This window comes from Theobroma cacao, chromosome 1 (assembly GCF_000208745.1).
Source record: "Theobroma cacao cultivar B97-61/B2 chromosome 1, Criollo_cocoa_genome_V2, whole genome shotgun sequence".
Taxonomy (NCBI): Eukaryota; Viridiplantae; Streptophyta; class Magnoliopsida; order Malvales; family Malvaceae; genus Theobroma; species Theobroma cacao.
In genome coordinates this window covers 19,410,296-19,430,499 of record NC_030850.1, presented here as the reverse complement: position 1 = coordinate 19,430,499, position 20,204 = coordinate 19,410,296, and the positions used below count along the sequence as shown (strand labels likewise).

General features: G+C 31.9%; 2 protein-coding genes across 2 annotated transcripts; both read left to right on the top strand.

Annotated features, from left to right (window-relative positions):
- Positions 2,294-5,746, top strand: LOC18612879 (eukaryotic peptide chain release factor subunit 1-3). The gene is made up of 3 exons (XM_007049857.2): positions 2,294-2,503; positions 3,614-5,103; positions 5,302-5,746. Exon 2 carries the CDS (start codon positions 3,660-3,662, stop codon positions 4,968-4,970), a length of 1,311 nt encoding a protein of 436 aa, XP_007049919.1. The 5' UTR covers positions 2,294-2,503; positions 3,614-3,659; the 3' UTR covers positions 4,971-5,103; positions 5,302-5,746.
- Positions 14,126-18,562, top strand: LOC108661373. Its single transcript, XM_018117619.1, has 3 exons — positions 14,126-14,261; positions 14,325-14,468; positions 18,507-18,562. The coding sequence occupies exons 1-3, from the start codon at positions 14,126-14,128 to the stop codon at positions 18,560-18,562; spliced, it is 336 nt and encodes a 111-aa protein (XP_017973108.1).

Below are 20,204 nucleotides of genomic sequence, written 5' to 3'. Positions count from 1 at the left end.
AGGATTTTAAAGAGAAAGAGAGAGTGGAATAGCGTAAGGGTTTATGAAAAGGTGCACCAAAAGCATGAAAAGTGGAGCTATTTTGAGGGAGGTTATGGAGGTTCATATCAAGCTTCCATGGAGGTTGGAAGTAACGTGAAAGAGAAGAAGGAAGAAAAAGAAGAAGCTGCTAGAAAATGGGAGAAGAAGCTACTGGAAGAAAGAGATATTTATAGCCTAAGCTTATCCACTCCACTTAAATTACCAAAATGCCCTCACAAGTTAAATTGTTCTCCTCCAATCCTTTATGCAATCTTTTTACTCTTTTGACACTAGGACAAGGTCCATAATGGTCTAGAAATGCTCAGGTTCATGAAAACTTAAAAAATTTGACCCAATGTGAAAAATGACCATTGTGTCCCTACAGTGGAAATCATCATCATTTTTATTTCCTTCGTCATTTTACCCTTATTTAATCATCCATTTATGCCTTAGGCCTACTTAAGCCATAATATAGTTTAAAATCTTACTTTTAAGGGCTTATTAAAGAAATGACAAAATTATCCCTGATTAGGGATATTGCATCTACTTCTATCTACGAGTCTATAAAGGTCAAAGTCTCACAACTAGAAAGTGTATTTACACGCTGATATGAAATATATGTTAAACAGATGCTGTTTTATGAATGAAAGTGTTTCCACACCTTATGTTAAGATGTTCCATAATTGTGTAATGGTATACATGTATGTATGAATATATGTAATATATAAATGTATAGATGATTGTTGTGGATGACTAGCCCATACATTTTAGTTAAAAGACTTACTTAGGCCTCGTGGACCATACCCACATAAGTCTTAGCGTCAATTACGGATTCCAAAGACAAGCCTTGACAATATGTTTATAAGTATCGATACTTCATGAACAAGTAGCGATACTTGTTCATCAAGAAGAATTTATGAGTTTCAAGTATCAATATTTAATTAATGAGCATGTATCAATACTTTTGGTCCAAAATGTAGTTTTAAGATAAAACAAAGCCTTTTAACCTTCTCTAGGTCCCACCTTTGAAGTAAATTCATTTGGCTATCAAAATATGCATTTTCTAAGTTATAATTGTTCAAAGATCTCATAGGAAAATTTAAATTAATTGCTCACCAAATTAAGTTACAATTATAAAAAAAAAAATGATTCTGATGAAAATATACAAATAGAAATACGCTAAAACGATTAACTTATACGAATCAATAAATTGAATAATTCATTAAGAAAACTATACATACCAAATTGAATAATTAAAGAGGTCTAGAAAAAAGAAGAAATTAAATTTTTGCTAATAGACATTCACATCATTGAGTTTTTGTTTTCTGTTACATTACAATAGCTTAGCTTTAATTATGAACACCCATACAAAGAGAATAAGAGAATATTAATTCATTTTCATAAGAAAATATTCGAAATCAAGCTAAAACTTATTGTTAATTTATTTTCTAATATGTAATAGAAACAAACGATTCAAAGAAAATGATAAAACTGCAAAATTAGCTAAAGAAGATATAAAAACCTATGAAACATAGTTGTTGAGAGCTGAAATACTCATAGCAATAAAGTATGTTCTACTGAAAATAGAAATGGGATTCATATTTTGATAGTTTATTATAAAATAGACTGAGAAAGTAATTGGATTACAGAAGGCAAAAAGTATTGTGGAAAAGCTTATGTTGAATTGAGTGATATTGTTTTGGAAAGCTTAGAGAGTCCACTTTCAGATGAAACTAATTTCACTAAAAAATTCAAAATATTTTTCAACATATGTTAAAAATACTCAAAGGTATATCAGATTTTAAAACATGTTCTATATTTCAGTCCTATCTTGTTGAATACTGAGTTTATAACATATGCAAAAAAAATCTACTTTAATACACTTTTCAACCATATAAGACTTGTATAATGAGTCTTTATGAAAAATTATGACATTTAGACCTAGACAGCCCTGTATAATTTAAGTAAAAAAAAAATTAATATGCTTTCTGAAATAATTTTTCCAAAATTTCAAAGGTCCAACAATGATTTTGAGCTTTTAAAATTATTTTATTTTTATCCAAAACTATTTTCAACCCTTAATTATTAGGATGTAAAATTTAATACCTACGACATGCCATACCATATAATTATACAATTCCTTTTTTTTTTTTTCTGTCTATTTCACATGTGCTGCAGAGTTTCAGTTCAACGAACTCTTGATATCTAGAGTTTTAGTTCAAGTAAGACTCTTACCGTGCATAAAAGAAAACAATCTTCTCCTTTTGTTTCTTATTTTTATCTTGTTTTTTAATTATTATATTTTTAAATTTATTTGATTTATCTTTTACTGACACTGTGGGCGTGCACAAATTCTACTATATATAAACTGCCTTTGGGTTTTTGCTCTTTCTCTCTCCTATAAATACTATCGCCGGACTGCACGCCGACGCAAACAAATCGCAACCTCTTCTTGCAGCACTTTGGAGGCGATCCTCGTCAGGTCTCTCTCTCTCTCTCTCAATTTCTAATTCTATCTATCTATCTATCTGTTATGGTCTCTCCTTTATTACCAACCGTATTTTACCAATTCAAAGAATAGGGGTTCTCTCGTTTTCTTTTTCTTTTCCTATTTGATTTCCTTCCGTCCAACCTCTGATTCGATCAATTATAATAAGACAAGGCAACTTTGGGAATTTTGCATGAATTATGTCGCTCAATTTATAAATACTATTTTTCCATTTAATTGGATCGCTTCGAATTTCACTGGGTTTCTTGATTTTTGTTTGAAAATTTGGTGTTTAACATAACAAAGCCTACTCTTTTCAAATAACAAGGATAAACTGAAAAAGCGTCATCATGATCCTTCATATATATTATTAGTATAATTTTTTGGCGGATATCTATAAAAATATATTAGTAGGAACCTAGGATTGTTAGTTTTTCATTGGAAGCTATTAAAACAAACAAGAATCTACTGAAATATCTTGGAAGCCTTTTGATTAAAGGAAATAATATCTTACTAAAGTATTTCTTCGATTTGGTTTCGTATATAACTTTTTTGTGACTATTCTCGATTTATTTGGATGTTCTATAAAATCAGAGGCAAAGATATTATGATTATATTAGTAAATGTTTTCATGTCTACTTTAACTGATTAATTAAGATCTTGTTTGTTAGGATTACCCGTTACTATGTGGCACATGTTTTTTTCTCTCACGCTTCTTCAGTTTATTTGAAGTTTAAGCTAGCACTTCTATATCTAAAAAATTGATTCTGATCCTGATGGATTTGTAATAACTCTTTGAAGAATTGCCTGATTAGTAATACAAACAAATTAGATGTGTTACAAGTGAAGGTATATATACAATTGTTTGATGCTTGCTTTGGCCTACATGGTGCTTGTGGTGATTGCCTATGATTTGATACATGCTTGCCCATTTCATTGGCAGTTTATTGGATGTAGATCTTTTATTTGTTTATATTCATGTTGTTATGGCTCTTTTGTTTGATTGACTTATACTCTAGAGAAAAATTTCAGGTTTTATATGCCGTTAATGCTAGATTTGACTACTCTCGAGTTATAGTTGGTTAATATGTTTTGGCTTTTTAGGTAATTTTGTAGCTGCTTTTTTCGGCAATTATTACTTTACCTAGCAATGGCAGACGGTCACGAGACCGATAAAAACATTGAGATATGGAAGATCAAGAAGCTGATTAAAGCACTTGAAGCTGCTAGAGGCAATGGCACCAGCATGATATCTCTTATAATGCCTCCACGCGACCAAATATCTAGGGTTACCAAGATGCTGGGAGATGAATTTGGAACTGCTTCAAACATCAAAAGCAGAGTCAACCGTCAATCTGTGTTAGGTGCAATCACTTCTGCTCAGCAAAGGCTCAAACTTTATAGTAAGGTTCCTCCCAATGGGCTTGTTCTCTACACAGGAACAATTGTTACTGAGGATGGGAAGGAGAAGAAAGTCACAATTGATTTTGAGCCTTTCAGGCCTATAAATGCATCTCTCTATCTTTGTGACAACAAGTTTCACACAGAGGCACTGAATGAACTTTTGGAATCAGATGACAAGTTTGGTTTTATTGTAATGGATGGTAATGGGACTCTTTTTGGGACATTAAGTGGTAACACCAGAGAGGTACTTCACAAGTTCAGTGTTGATCTTCCAAAGAAGCATGGGAGAGGAGGACAATCAGCCCTTCGTTTTGCTCGACTTCGAATGGAAAAGCGCCACAATTATGTGAGGAAGACTGCTGAGCTTGCCACACAGTTTTTTATCAATCCTGCCACCAGCCAGCCTAATGTTTCTGGATTAATACTGGCTGGATCAGCTGATTTCAAAACTGAACTGAGTCAATCAGATATGTTTGATCAGCGGCTTCAGGCTAAGATTCTGAATGTGGTTGATGTCTCTTATGGAGGAGAGAATGGTTTCAACCAGGCAATTGAGCTTTCCTCAGAAATCCTGTCGAATGTGAAATTCATACAGGAGAAGCGCTTAATTGGGAAATACTTTGAGGAGATTAGTCAAGATACAGGGAAGTATGTTTTTGGTGTGGATGACACATTGAAGGCCTTGGAGATGGGAGCTGTTGAGATACTTATTGTGTGGGAAAATCTGGACATCACTAGGTATTTGCTGAAGAACAGCATTACTGGTGAAATTGTTATAAAACATTTGAACAAGGAGCAGGAAGCTAATCAGAACAACTTCCGTGATTCAGCTAGCTCTGCTGATATGGAGGTTCAGGAGAAGATGCCGCTTTTAGAGTGGTTTGCTAATGAATACAAGCGGTTTGGTTGTAGTCTTGAGTTTGTCACCAACAAATCACAGGAGGGTTCTCAGTTCTGCAGGGGTTTTGGTGGGATTGGAGGCATCCTTCGTTACCAGCTTGACATGAGATCATTTGATGAGCTTTCTGATGATGAAGTCTATGATGATTCTGAATAGCAATCAATCAACTCTACCCCATTACTGGTGCAGGCTGATGGGGTAAAAAGCAAAGCCTGCACTAGCGCACGAGCTGTCGGGCATACTACTGCTGCTCAGAATGCCCCAAAAATTTACCATATATCTAATCAAGGTTTGGGTTTTAAGCATTTTTAGTTTTTCTTTTTATAAGTTGTAGGTTGTAGTTGATTTGTTTTGGGGTGTGGGGTGTTTTATGTTTTAAGGCATTGTTTGGTCATTTGAATTTGTACTTGTATAACTACTTTTCTCCTCTCCCTGCACTTTCTCCTTTTTAGTTCCATACTAAATGGCATCATATGATTTGCTACAGGCTTTATGTGGTGATGTTGCATGAACCGAGTGATGGAGCAGCTAAAATGTTTAAGGCATAGGTGGGAAGATTCCTAAACTTGCTGGAAATCCTTGGAGCTTCCTTCTATCTTCTTGTACCAGGGCCTTGGATGTATTAAATCCGGAACTTCTGATTCATATGGCTGTGGTTTAACATTGTCTTGGTTACAAGGCACTTGTCTGGAGCTATTATGCATGTTTCTACTTTTTAGAAATTAGGATAGTGTTATGCCCTCGTTGGCTTTGGTTGAAAGACTATGGCTTGTCTTATCGTATGCTGGTAATAGTTTATCTGCTGAACGTTGTATTGTGTGGTGGTTGCTTGACATCGAACTTATTAGAACGCTATCGTATGCGTGTTTGAATTAGAAGCCTCTTGTTGGTTGATATGAACGAGTGCATTCCAGCCTTGAGTTTTTGAGATACGCAAGATTTGTGTTCATCTATCTACGTTGCTTTTAACATGATTGGGTAAATAAATTTTAAGGTAGGAAACAGACGGGACGGGTTGAGTCGGGTCATATCAGGTCAGTTTTTTATTCATATTGTTTCAATTTGAATAAATCGGAATTCAAATAGGTTTATTAAATATTAAAATCAAATTGAATTGGATTTGATTAGATTGTTTGAATTTGACTAATTTGATACCCGATTGTGTTCAATATGAATTGAACGAATTTGCTTATAAATTTGTATTTTACACTTTTAAAAAAATAAAAATTTATTAGACACATAATTAAGAAATAAGAGAATATGTCATTTTATTAATTATCTTGATTTTTACATATTTTTAATGAAAATTGATATAAATAGTTGAGAATTAATACGGATATGGGAAGGAAGAGAAAATAGATATTTATTAAGTATGAGAATATATGTAGATATTTAATTAATTATATTAACTTTTATATATTTTTAATTTAATTAATTATATTATTATAAAATTATGAGATCTATGAAAATTTGGGGCTTAGAGCAAGGGCTTTGCTAGCTTTACCTTAGAGTAGGTCTTGAATTTCATGCAGAGGTAGAACTAGCCAACTTTTGTTGAGGGGTCAAAAATAAAGAAATGAGAGTTAAAAATTAAAAAAATCAATATATTGAATTCAACCAAAAATTAAAAGATTCATAATAAACAATGATTTTATATAACATACAAATCAAGAAAAAAAAAGACTTATAATAGTTTTTTAGCAAAGTTGTGTTCGATGAAGTTTCTTATATTCAGATTTATTAATTATTGATTATGTATTAAAAAGCATCCATTTCTTCATAATTGAGACTCGGATGTTTAATTCGCATTACTCTTATTCATGAGTTGAAGAATCGAGGCTTGGTGGCTCAAGTGTAGGAAAGTCATTTGGACGATTTGTATATTTTCTTTTAAAATTTTGTTAATTGTTTTCAACTTATACTTTAATCGAACTTGAAAAATAACTAATACAGGCAACATCAATATTCTTATTTTATTTCTATTTTAACTAATAATATTAAATATAAAACTATAATGTATAAAATATAAATAGATAAATATGATACATAGGATTAATAATTTCCTCTATATAATCAAGTTTAATAAAAAAAGATTCATTTATGAAATTTTAAGGAATAATGCAATATTACACCCTATGTTTGAGAATTACATAATAATTTTTAAGTTTTAAAGACTAAAATCTTAGAAAATAAAATTCACATAACAAAAAAAAGAAAAACATAATAAGTAAAAGATAGAACCCACATATGACAAAACAAAAAAGAAAGAGGAAGAACATGGTTGATGGTTCATAGAAATTTGGAGAAAAAAATTTATAAAAACTTAGAACATATGAGCAAATAGAATAGAAATAAAAAAAATTAATAATAATAATATAAATAAAAAGAAGAATACAAAAGAAACCTTTACCTCTTTTTAATTTCACATAATGGTGGTGAGAGATCCCTATTCATCCTTGTTCAAGCTGGCAAGCTCATAATTCCCTCTTGAAGAATAAAGTGTACTTCGATGGTGAATTACATAAAAGAGAGTAAAATGAAAATGAAAAAGACAAAAGAAAAGAGAAAGATATGTAGAGAAACTTAAGAGTTAAAAGGGTAAAGTTGAGTAGGATATGTGGAGTCATTTTGTAATTATTTATTTGTAATAATTATTAAATAAAGAAATTATTTTAAAGGGACCGTCAAGAGAATATATAAAAGATTTTTAAAATTTTATATGATATATAAATTTTTTTAAAAATTTTAGGGGGCAAAAGGATCTGCCCTTGCTTTCTTAGGAGGAATTTCTTTTCCTATCCTTGTACATACATTTATAGGTTCCTACATAATCGTACAGGATTATTTTTTCAAAAAAAAAAAACAAATTATTTGGGTAAGATTGACTAAGGCCTTTTAAAAGAGAGCATGTGCATCTGGATCCTTTTCTTCAAATTTTGAATACAAACTTTAAGAACTCAATACTAATAGCGAACTAAATAGAAATAAAATCAATACAATTCTAAAATGAACGAATCAATCAAAATTCTCTTAATGAAAGAAACAATAGAAGAAATCATTGTATTTATTCAAATTTAATATTCGAAGAAATGATATTTTTATAAAAATGAATTAAATGAATAGAAAAACTGAGAGAGGAAAATTTGTAAACAAAAACAAGAATTGAATGTTTTGAACCAATTTTTGTTTAGACTTAGAAGAGTGAAGGACCAAGTGAGGAATCTCGATTACTTCGGGTCGATGAAGGAATTGGAATTGTTAGTGTAGTAAGGTTATAGTAATAAAGACCAAGAGAGGGGTGAATTGGCCTTTCGAAAATTTTTTTGAAACCTTAGTGAAAAATTAGGCCTTTTTTAAAGATAAATTTGTTACTTGTGTTGAAAACAAAGCAAATGATTTTCTTAAGTAAATTTTCAGCAATAAAGCACAAAGCTAAAATAAAAATCAAAATACAAGTATTTTATATAGGTTCAGCTTTCTCAAATGCCTATGTCTTCTCCGTTGGTGCCTAAGGAGTTTCAAATCCACTAAAGGAAAGTGCTTTTTAACGGGATCAAGCAAAACCCTTACAAATGCTTATTAACAAGATCAAGCACAAACCTTTACAATCGCATTTTACTAAGCTTAAGCGCAAACCACAATTGCTTTTCAACGAAAGAAAGCACAACTCACACAAATGCCTTTTTACAGGAACAAGCACAACCCACATGAACTTTTCAAGGATTAGTTAGAACCTTTGCAAAAGTGTGTACAAAGGAGAAATAACAATAAATACCTCTCAAAGGTTGGTAAGCTAAGTGTTTAAGCTTTGAGTACAAGAAAGTGAATAATCTCTTAATATCAGCTCAAGAATGATAACAAATGGCTTTGAATGCTTGAAGAAAAACTTAAAAGTTGAGTGCTAGAGAGGAATAAAGATCTTGAAACTTTTTTTTAGGGTTTGAATGTTTTTCTCTGTCTTCTCATTTATTCAAATGAGTGTAAGATTTCCTTTCATACCCACAAATGATGATAGAGTTGTTAGACACAAGATTGAGTCATTTCTAGTCGTTGTTGAGCCTTTGTAGTCGACTTTAGATCTTTTATAGTCAACTATGTTTCTTTAAAATCTTGAATTAGGGCTTTTATAGTTGAGTATAAGTGTGCTCTAGTCGATTCTCTACCCAAGAGCTCATCATTTTAGTTTTTCTCTTCTATAATCGAATGGTCCCCTTCCTAAAGTTGACTAGGGTTGAGTTTCTTCAAGAATGCTATGCATTCTGCATTAAGATTGACTGCCATTAGTGATGTAGTCAACTGGTGCTTTGACTTTTTTAGTTTTCTCATGCATTCTAGTTAACTAGTGAGGCTTTGTAGTCGACTAATGCTTGTAATACTTCAAGATTTCCATGCATTCTGCCATAGCATCAACTGGCCTTGCTTTGTAGTTGACTGGAACTTTGTTTTCTTTAAGTTTCTTGACATTTTAACATGTGTAGTTGGCTATATCTTCCTTGTAGTTGAATATTGAGCTGAGAAATGTTTGCTCTTTGTTTCCTCAAGCTAAAAACTTAGTGTTTGAAAGCTCTTTGATGTTTTCTAAATATGAATGGCTTTTCAAACATTTTTTAAGACTTTTAGAGGATGAAACCATTTTAAATGCATTCAAATCAAGTTTCAAACATCAAGCAATTTTGTCAAAACAAAACATGAATCAAGTTCAAGTCTAACAATCTCTTCCTTTTTGATATGATAAAATCATGAGCATAATTGCATTTGAAATCTCTTTTGAAAACTCCTCCTAACTCCATTAGTCTCTAAGCCCTTGTTTGAAAACATTTAAGTTCAAGTGAAAGGGATTTTGAAATATATTTGAAATGTAGTTTCTCCTTTTCAACACATGCATCAAGTTTCAAAAGTTTTCAACAGTTTCAGCTAAACTTAAATATAAGAGTGTTTCGATTGTGCTCATAAATCTTCTCCCCCTTGTTGCTATATAAAAAAGGTTTAAAAGTGAGAGCGTTAAACACTTAAGCTTATGAGATAATGGTTAGTGAAAACCATCAAATATATATAAGCATTAAGCTTAATATATATATATATATCCAACCAAGTAATCAAGAAATATGGCCATGCAACACATTCAAGTATTAGTCATCAAGATAATTATCATCAAGAATGTCATATAATATATATATATATATATATAAAAGCAAAATTTTTGCATTACATCATTTTGTTCAAGTAAGCATATGAATCTATTATCTATAGTGATGGATATATTATTGTTAATGTTGACATGTTATGTGATGGTGACATTATGATGTTGTGGTAGTTCAATTGTCACAAAAATTGATGATTGAATTGTAACAAGTATGGAATTAGGTATTGTATATTATTTATTGTGATGGATGCAATTATTTGTGACAAACATAATTTATTGTGATAGATCATTATATTAGTTAATAACAGCATATATTAAAAATCAATGATAGACATTTTTATTTAATGACAGAAATCTTTAAAAATCAGTGACAAAATTTTTTAATAGTGACTGAATCAAGTAATTCACAAACATAAGTTGTAACAAATTTAGTGACAATAGTGTCTGGATAGTGACAAAATTTTATGACAAAATCAGTGACAATAGTCTTGTGTGACAGAAAGTGATAACAATATTCTCACATTGTGACAAATACCAGTGACAAATACTAGTGATGGAATTAGTGACAAAATAGATTTCTTAACATAATCTTGTGACAAAATCAATTACATCATTTTACAATTGAGACTAAATATTATGATAGATTTAGTGACTGTTTTCTTAAATCTGTGATGAAATGAAGAACGGACAACTACTTGGGTTGACAAAAAATTGTGATAAAAATTACACTAATTTGTGATAGTAAATTCGTCTCTATTTACTAACGGATTTGAAAAAATTTGTAACAAAAGTATTGATAATTCTATTATAGAGTTATTTGGTCTTAATTTCTAATATATTTTGCCTAACTTCTTGAGATTTATTTTAAATAATAAGAGTTTTTAGCCATTTATTTTATTTTATTATATTGGGTTCAATTGTGTTAAGGTTTTTTTATGATGTTTTATTTTAAGTTTAGGTATTATTTAAGTTAAGTTTTAGGCTTTCGTACGTGTGCTTTGAAAAAAGGGCGTACTTGGTGAAGGAGATGCATTTTAGGTGCAGACTTCAATTGCACATATTGCAATATTTTGAGCATGTCTTTCACTACAAAACTCCAATTGATTGATTTATAAACCATTGAAACAATAAGAGGTACAACTACAACTTTGATGTTTACTACTTTACCCAATTCAGCCTGGAAGGTGGTCAAAAATCATGTCGATGTTGAAGTAGTGTAGCAGAGTCTCAATGAGCAATATAAAGCTTTGAGCATCGCGACCATCATGGGACCAATGCTGTGGCACCCCAATTAAGAATGATGCTTCAAGGTGTGTATGAAACTTGGTGTCATGGCCACGAAGCACCCAGCGGCATGGTGCACAAAGGAAAATTTTGGAAAAATAATCAAAAGTGCTCAATGCCACAGTGCCCAATCAAGGAAGGTCTTGACCCCTAATGAAAAAAGAAGAATAATGGAGCTATTGGACTTCTATTTAGCCTTGGACTCAATTCCCCTCTGAGAAGAATGAAAAGGCATGAATTTAGCTAGGCTTTTCTGAAGAAAAAGAGACATTGAAACTAGCAAGAAAGCAAGGAAAGCAAGAAAGATTACAGATCAGAAGCGCGATAAATATTAGAGTTCTTTTTTTCTTGTTATCTTTATACTTTCTTGTTTAGTTTTGATGGTTAAATTTCTTTTTTGGATGATGTTTACATACATTATGTTGAACTAAGTTTTTAATTTAGAATTACAATTGAACCCAATGTGTAGTCCAAGTTTTTAATATTATTTCCTACTTATGATTGATAGTGTTTGAGTTATTTATTTCAATCTTATTCTTAATGTGTCTAATTGATTAGCCACCAATTAGATTGATTTGAAAATCAAATCGGAATTGAGAAAGGGAGTTTAGAGTAAACCATGGATGAAATAGCATATGTTTAATATCAACTGCATGAGATGATTGATTTGATTTGCGTGTAGGATAGACATACACTTACATGTCATATATAGCCAAAATTAGTGTCTTTTCTTAATAAATCTTTCTTAATTTCAATTTGCATAGACATATAGTAAATTGGTTAAGATAGATAATTTTATAAGAATCTCAACTAACACTTATAAATAAATTAGAACTCTAGGTTAACAACTCAAACATATCTAATAAGTAAAAAGGGAATAGAGGAAATTCGAATGAAACATTAAAGAGATATTGTGGTTCTAAAATTTGGATCGTTTGATTCTAGTTAAATTGTCACTCTTGCTTTTAGTTTTAGTTTTAATTGTAGTTTATTTAATTTTCAATAGTTTTAAATTCAGTTGTTTGGACAAGATTGAGTTGTTTTAATTTTAGTAGTTAGTAAAAGGATTTGGTCAATACTCCATGGAAACGAACTTTACTTTCATTATATTACTTGTTACAATGTGTGCACTTACGTGATAAAATCAATAATAATTTTTTGATGCCGTTGTCGAAGAGCTGTTTCGAATTTCTTTGTTACTATTAATACCAAGCAATATTAGTCTTAATTCAAACTTTCTTTTTCTTAGCTTTCTTGCACTTTTGGTCATTGTATGCGAAGAGTTAGAAATTTGAAAATTATTCTTTTTGATCCAGAAATTGAAAAGACTTTTTGAAAACTCAAGAAGAAAAATTTACAAGTGTCAACTCAATTCAAAACAATAGCTAAAAAATAAGGAGATCAGCAAATTCAAGCACAACTAGAACAAGAAAATAAATCCTTGCGAGAATATGTTGTACCTCACATTCAAGGCCTTCATTCTAGCATTCGTAGACTTACTGTCCAAGCCAATAATTTTGAAATCATGCCAACAATCATTCAGATGATTCCAACTTCTGTTCAGTTTAAGGGATTGTTGAATGATGATCCTAATGCGCATATTATGCATTTCCTTGAGATTTGAGATACTTTCAAAATAATGGTATTTCTTATGATGCCATTAGATTGAGGCTTTTCTCATTTTCACTAAAAGATAAGGTAAATAGTTGGTTAAATTCACTTCCAACTGGTTACATCATTACTTGGGATGATTTAGCTCAAAATTCTTAGTAAAATGTTTTCCACTTGCTAAGACAGCAAAGGTGCATAATGATATCACCTATTTTGTGCAACTTGATTCTGAAAAACTATATGAGGCTTGGAAAAGGTATAAGGATTTGCTAAAGAGATGTCCTCACCATGGGTTACCTAAATGGCTATAAGTTCAGACTTTTTATAATGTTTTGATGGCACCTATTAGAAAAACACTTGATGTTGCAACTAGAGGTGCACTTATAAGTAAATCCATTGATAAGGCTTATAATTTGCTAGAGAAGATGGCTTAAAATAATTACCAATGGCCATCAGAGAGATTAGGGACAAGAAAAATTGCTAGTATCCATGAGCTTGATGCAATTAATGCTTTGACTTCACAATTGGCTACTCTCACTAAGAAAATTATCTTATTTACACTAAAACAGCCCATTATGTTCGAAATACGCAGCCAAAAAATAATCTTTATTCCAACACATATAATCTGGAGTCGAAGAATTATCTTAAATTTTCTTGGAACAACAACCAAGCATTTTCATTAGCTCCTAAGCCAAATTTTCCTTTGGCATTTCCACCACATCCTCAAGTTCCTATGCCAGAGAAAGAGCCAACAGTGGAAAAGATGTTCATGTTATACATGGCAAAGAAAGATGTTGTCATTCAAAGTCAATCTACATTAATCTAAAGCCAATCAACATCTCTTAAAAATCTTTACACAATTGGGTCAGTTAGCTAATGTTATCAACAATAGACCTCAAGACATTCCACCAAGCAATATTGAACTTAATCCAACAAGAAAAGGTAAGGAGCATTGTAAGGCAATCACTTTTTATAGTGGGAAAGAGGTAAGTTGAGCAAATTTAAATTCTGAAAATTTGGTTAAAGGTGCTAAAAAGGAAATTTAAAAAAACATTAAAAAAGAAGTTGAGAAAAATGCTAAAAAAGATGTTGTGGTTGAAAATTCTAGTGAAAAATAAGTGCAGAGAGTTCAAAAATAAAACCTTCACAACCACCCCCACCACCTTTTCCTCAATGTTTTCAAAAAGAAAAACTTGACAAACAATTCCAAAAGTTTATTGATGTATTTAAAAAGTTGCACATTGATATTCCTTTTGCTCAAGCTCTAGAACAAATGCCAAGTTATGTGAAATTTGTGAAAGGCATCTTCTCCAAAAAGAGGAAATTAGGTGAGTTTGAGACTCTTGCACTTACTGAGGAGTCCAGTGCCGTAATTCAGAATAAGTTTCCACCAAAGCTTAATGATCCAGGTAATTTTATTATTCCTTACATTATTGGTACTCTTAGTTTTGCTAAAGCTTTATGTAATTTAGGTTCAAGTATAAATTTTATGCCTATTTTCGTTTATCAACAACTTGGTTTGGGAGAAATTAAACGCACTTCTGTGACTTTACAACTTGCTGATAGATCCTTCACCTACATTTATGGCATTTTGGAAGATGTTTTGCTAAAAGTTGGTAAGTTTATTTTTCTAGTAGATTTTATTGTTCTTGACATGGAAGAAGGTTGACAAATACCGATCATTCTTGGGAGACCATTCTTACATACTATTAGAGCTCTTATTGATGTTAAAAAAGGTGAGCTTGCTTTATAGGTTGAAGACCAAGAGGCAACATTTAATATTTTTAGAGCTTTAAAATTTTCTAATGAGCTTGATGAGTGTTTTTAATTAATGTGGTGGAGAGCATTACTAATAATATGTTTATTGAGAATTATTCTAATGATCCACTTGAAGCAGCTTTGATTTCTTTTTGTTATATTATTGATGACAAATTTTTCAATATGCTAATTATTTGGATGCTCTATCACTTCATCCAAAATTTCAATTTGAGTCTTTAGAATTACCAACTTCAACTTCACTAGCCAAACCTTCCATTGAAGAACCTCCCATATTTGACCTTAAGCCAGTGCCTAACCATCTAAGATATGCTTTTTTGGAAAATTCATCTACACTACTAGTAATTGTTTCTTCATCTCTTACTAATATGTATGAAGATAAACTCCTACGTGTCTTGAGGGATTACAATAAAGCAATTGGGTGGACCATTGTTGACATCAAAGGAATTAGTCCATTTATTTTCTTGCACAAAATTATTTTGGAAGAAATCACAAGAAAACCATTGAGCATCAACGTCGGTTAAATCCAATAATGAAAAAGGTGGTAACGAAAGAAATTATCAAGTGGTTAAATGATAGTATTGTTTATCCTATTTCAAATAAGTCATGGGTAAATCCAGTCCAATGTGTGCCAATGAAAAGAGGTATGATTGTAATATCTAATGAAAATAATTAGCTCATTCCTACTAGAATTGTGACTGGTTGGAAGGTATGTATGGATTATAGAAAGTTGAACAAAGCCACTAGAAAAGATCACTTCCCACTCCCTTTTATTGACCAAATGCTTGATAGACTAGCAGGTAAGGATTTTTTTTTGCTTTTTGGATGGTTATTCTAGTTATAATCAAATTGTCATTATTCGAAGACTAGGAGAAAACCACCTTTACTTGTCGATATGGGAATTTCGCTTTTACGCCTTTTGGGCTTTGTAATGCTTTAGCTACTTTTCAAAGATGATTGATGTCAATTTTTTCTAATATGGTTGAAAAGTGTTTAGAAGTATTATGGATGATTTTTTAGTTTTTAGGGATAACTTTGATGATTTTTATTTAATCTTGCAAGAGTCTTTAAAAGATATGAAGAAACTAATCTGGTTTTAAATTGGGAAAAATGTCACTTTATGGTGCAAGAAGGCATAGTCCTTGGAGACCAAGTCTTTAGCAAAGGTTTGCAAGTAGACAAAGCAAAAATTGACACAATTCAAAAACTTCCACCTCCTACCATTGTGAAGGGTATTTGTAGTTTTTTAGAACATGCTAGATTTTATAAGAGATTCATTAAAGGTTTTTCTAAAATTTATAAACCACTTTGCAATTTGTTGGAAAAAAGATACTCCTTTTAATTTTGATGATGCTTGCCATGATGCTTTTGTTGAACTGAAAAATAGATTAATTTCTACTCTTATTATCACTGTTTTGGATTGGAATCTTTCATTTCAACTAATATGTGATGCTACTGATTATGCAATTGGCGCCATTTTTCGTTAAAGAAAAGAGAAAATTTTGTATCTAATTTTTTATGCCAGTAGATCATTAACTGATGCCTAATCAAATTACACTACTACAGAAAAAGACTTGCTTGCCATTGTTTTTGCTTTTAATAAATTTCGCTCCTATCTTGTAGGCACTAAAGTCATTTTTTATATTAACCATTTTGCTATTAAGTATTTGATTGAAAAGAATGATGCCAAACCATGCTTGATAAGGTGGGTATTTTTGCTCTAAGAATTTTATTTGGAGATTCAAGATAAAAAAAGGTACAGAAATCTAATGACAAACCATCTATCGAGATTTGAGAATAGGGGACAAGCTGGAAACTCTACAATGGTTAATGAGACTTTTCCTGATCAGTAATTGTTTCAAATGGACAAGCAGAAAAATTTGCCATGGTATGCTAATTTTTTGAACTACATTGTGAGTAATCTCTTCCCTCCTTATTTAAATTCTCAACAAAAGAAAAAATTCTTGCATGATGTTAAAAATAATATATGGGATAAGCTTTTTCTTTACAAGGAATATGGGGACCAAATTCTTAGAAAATGTTTTCCAAAAGAAAAATTTGAGAATATTCTTCATAGTTGTCATTCTTCTGATTATGGGGGACACTTTGGAGAACAAAGAACAGTTGCCAAGGTTCTACAATCAGGTTTTTATTAGCCTTCTCTTTTTAAAGATGCTCATTATTTTGTTTAAAGATGTGACAGATGTCAAAGAGTTGGCAATATATTTAAGAGACATGAGATGCCTCTCAACAACAACCTTAGGGTAGATATTTTTTATGTTTGGAGAAATGACTTTATGGATCCATTTATTCCATCATTCAATAATGAATATATCTTGGTTGTTGTTGATTATGTGTCTAAATGGGTTGAAGCCATAGCATTACCAAAGAATGACTCTAAGGTAGTAATGAACTTCTTCAAAAAGAACATCTTTATTCACTTTGGTACATCTAAAGCCATAATTAATGATGAAGGCTTTGACTTTTGCAATAAATATTTAGAGGCTCTACTTGCCAAATATAGGGTCAAGCATAAGATCGTCACAACTTATCATCCTCAAACTAATGGCCAAGCTGAAGTTTCAAATAGAGAAATCAAAAGAATTTTAGAGAAAATTGTCTATCCATTTAAGAAAGATTGGTCAAAAAGTTTAGATGATGCATTGTGGGCTATAAGACAACATATAAAACTCCAATTGATATGTCTCCTTTTAGATTTGTTTTCAGAAAAGCTTGTCATCTTCCAGTTGAACTTAAACACAAGGCATATTGGGCAATTAAAAGGCTAAATTTTAATCTTCAAGTAGTGGGAGAAAACATCTTTTGCAACTCAATGAGTTAGATGAGTTTTGTCTTGAAGCTTATGAGAATGCAAGAATCTTTAAGGAAAAAACTAAGAGACGGCATGACAAGAAAATCCTTGAGCGTTAAATAGAACCGGGCCAACATGTTGTCCTTTACAATTCTAGATTGAGATTATTTCCAAGTAAGCTCAAGTCTAAATGGTCAGGACCTTTTGTTAGTACAAAAGTATTCCCTCATGGAGTAGTCAAAGTCCTTAATGAAAGCTCGAATGATAAATTCAAGGTGAACGAGCAACGTTTCAAACACTACTAGGGAGGTGAATTTAATCACCAAAAATCCTTAATCTCGTTCACTGATGCTAATTAAGCCAGAGAAAGTCAAGCCGAAGACTAATAATCAAGCTCTTCTTGGGAGGCAACCCAAGCACTTTAAATTTAATTTCTTTGATCTTATTTTATTTTATTCTGTTTTAAGTTAGCCAATTATTTCATTTACTAATGAAATTTCTTTTATTTTTTTAGGTACCTAGAAGCAGTAAAAAAAAATGTCATGAAACAATTGCCAAAGTACAGTGGTACTTCGTGGCAGCCAAGATATTCCTTTGCCTACATGTTAGCGATGTTATAAAAGACAGAGCTATTCTTCTCCATGCTATTGTGACAATAAGGTCCATCAACATTGGCCAATTGATAAACCATGCCATGCTACACACTGCTAGCACAAAACGAAATGGTTTATGGTTCTCGTCCTTGATCACTGCTTTGTGCAAGAGAGCTGGTGTCCAATGGGATTCCAATGAGGAGTTGCTACACTCAAAAGTGCCAATTGATGTCAAATTGATCTATCATTACACTCAACCTTCGGCTGGTGGCAACTTTTCATCTGTACCATGTCTTGAAGCTCCTCAGCCTAGACCTCAAACTTTAACATTGCCTTAGAGGTTTGAACAGCTGGAGCTCCGGTTCACCTAACAAGCATCCTATTAATTCTAGTGCAATCAACAAATTGAGCAGATGTTGAGAGCCTATGGCAGCTTTATAGGCATGGACATGGACACTTTTCTAACTTTACAGGATCCTCTTCTGAGCTGGGCAATAATGAGGCAGATGAAGATGAGGAGGAAGATTGAAGCTTCTCCAGAATCATCTAACTACCAGGGAAGTAGTCTTTACATTTTCTTTATTCTTATAACATTGAAGACAATGTTTGATTTAAGTTTAAAAGGAGAGCTTATTTTCTAATGGTGGATATTCTGGGGGAATTTAGGATTTAATTTTATTTCCATTTTTATTTAAACTTTAAGTTAGTTAAGATAGTTTATTATTTACTTTTCCTTATAATTGTTTGAAAATTTTAGGATCTAGAGTAATTAGTGCCAAAATTTTCGATGATTTCCTAATCTAATGATGAGAACTTAGTTGTCATGCATCTTTAGCTCTTGGTAAATGTCACGACCCAAATTCCAGGCCATGACTCGCGTATGGGCCCAATGGACATAGGCCATTAAGCCCAAGCAAGCCTATTAATCTGACATGTTCATCATTCCATCATAAACTGCTAAGTCACATTTCATAACTTAGGATCAAAATAATATTAAACATTGCCATCTCATACTGGCATACCAAACAAGTGTATATACATTTTCTACAATATGTATCTTAATAATTTACATTAGGTTTCTCTATACACAATAAAAGAATACTCGACTTCTAGCGGAGAGACTCAGACGAATGTACAGCTACTGAATGCCGAGACACCTACCAAGAGTTGAATATACGAAGACACTTCAACCTAGTTACCAGCTGCCTCGTGATCTGAAAACATGAAGTTGAAAACGGTAAGTATAAACCAAGTGAGTGAACAAGAAGGGAACAAGCATACCATAAGGAATGTTTAACGAAATCATGATGCATTCATTTTCCAAAACACTACAATTTATTTTAGTTCTTATTAAACCCATCATGTAAACCCCATATGAGAAAAATCACTTATTGAAAAGAGTCCATGCTCAACAAAGGATTTTGAGAGTGAAAACTTTAATAGCATTCATGCGAATCAAGTCAAATAAATGATGGGTCCTTGTTGCAACGGAAAGGCATTCTCACTACAGCATAGCTGCAGCGAGAATGAATTTTTGCTGTAGCAACACTTGACTTAAATTATCATCCAGTTGAGGGTTTCTTAACTGGCCGAGGGTTTCTCACCAAACCTCCTCATTTTAAACTTAATTCATTTATTCCTTAATGTTGGAAGTCCATGCTCAACTATGGTACCAAAGAAATGGAAAATAAGGTAGCAATCGAACCAAGTGAGGAGAAAAACATAAAGTTTTTCTCTGTAGCGAGATTGAATCTCGCTGCAGCAAAATTTTGGGTTTCAAAACAAAAAGTTTCTCTCTGCAGCGAGAATGAATCTCGTTGTAGCGAGAAGCTACAGTACCTTTCTCGCTGTAGCGAGAATGGATTCTCGCTGCAACGAGTTTTCGGCCAGCCAACCCCTTCAAAACCAGAGAGTTTCTCACTGTAGCAAAAATCAGAACATCAAGAAAACAGTTTCCTTTTCCCTTAAATCAAATCCATCCTGCTAAAATAACAAAAGCAACATGTAACACATATAAACTCCCAAATTTTAACAATTCAAATGCTCACATTTTTGCATTTACAACCATATACCATATATGTATATATGTATATATATATATATAGATATGTATATATATATATATATATATAAATCGGAAGAGCGTCGTGTAGGGAAAGAGTGTAGATCTC

What these genes read in the sequence shown, in the direction of transcription:
- LOC18612879 (XM_007049857.2), top strand. Translation starts at nt 3,660, where the DNA reads ATGGCAGACGGTCACGAGACCGATAAAAACATTGAGATATGGAAGATC.
- LOC108661373 (XM_018117619.1), top strand. Translation starts at nt 14,126, where the DNA reads ATGCCAAGTTATGTGAAATTTGTGAAAGGCATCTTCTCCAAAAAGAGG. An exon ending in ACCAAAGCTTAATGATCCAG is followed by an intron (nt 14,262 to 14,324) that starts GTAATTTTATTA and finishes TATGTAATTTAG; the next exon opens with GTTCAAGTATAAATTTTATG. An exon ending in AGATGTTTTGCTAAAAGTTG is followed by an intron (nt 14,469 to 18,506) that starts GTAAGTTTATTT and finishes CTAACTTTACAG; the next exon opens with GATCCTCTTCTGAGCTGGGC.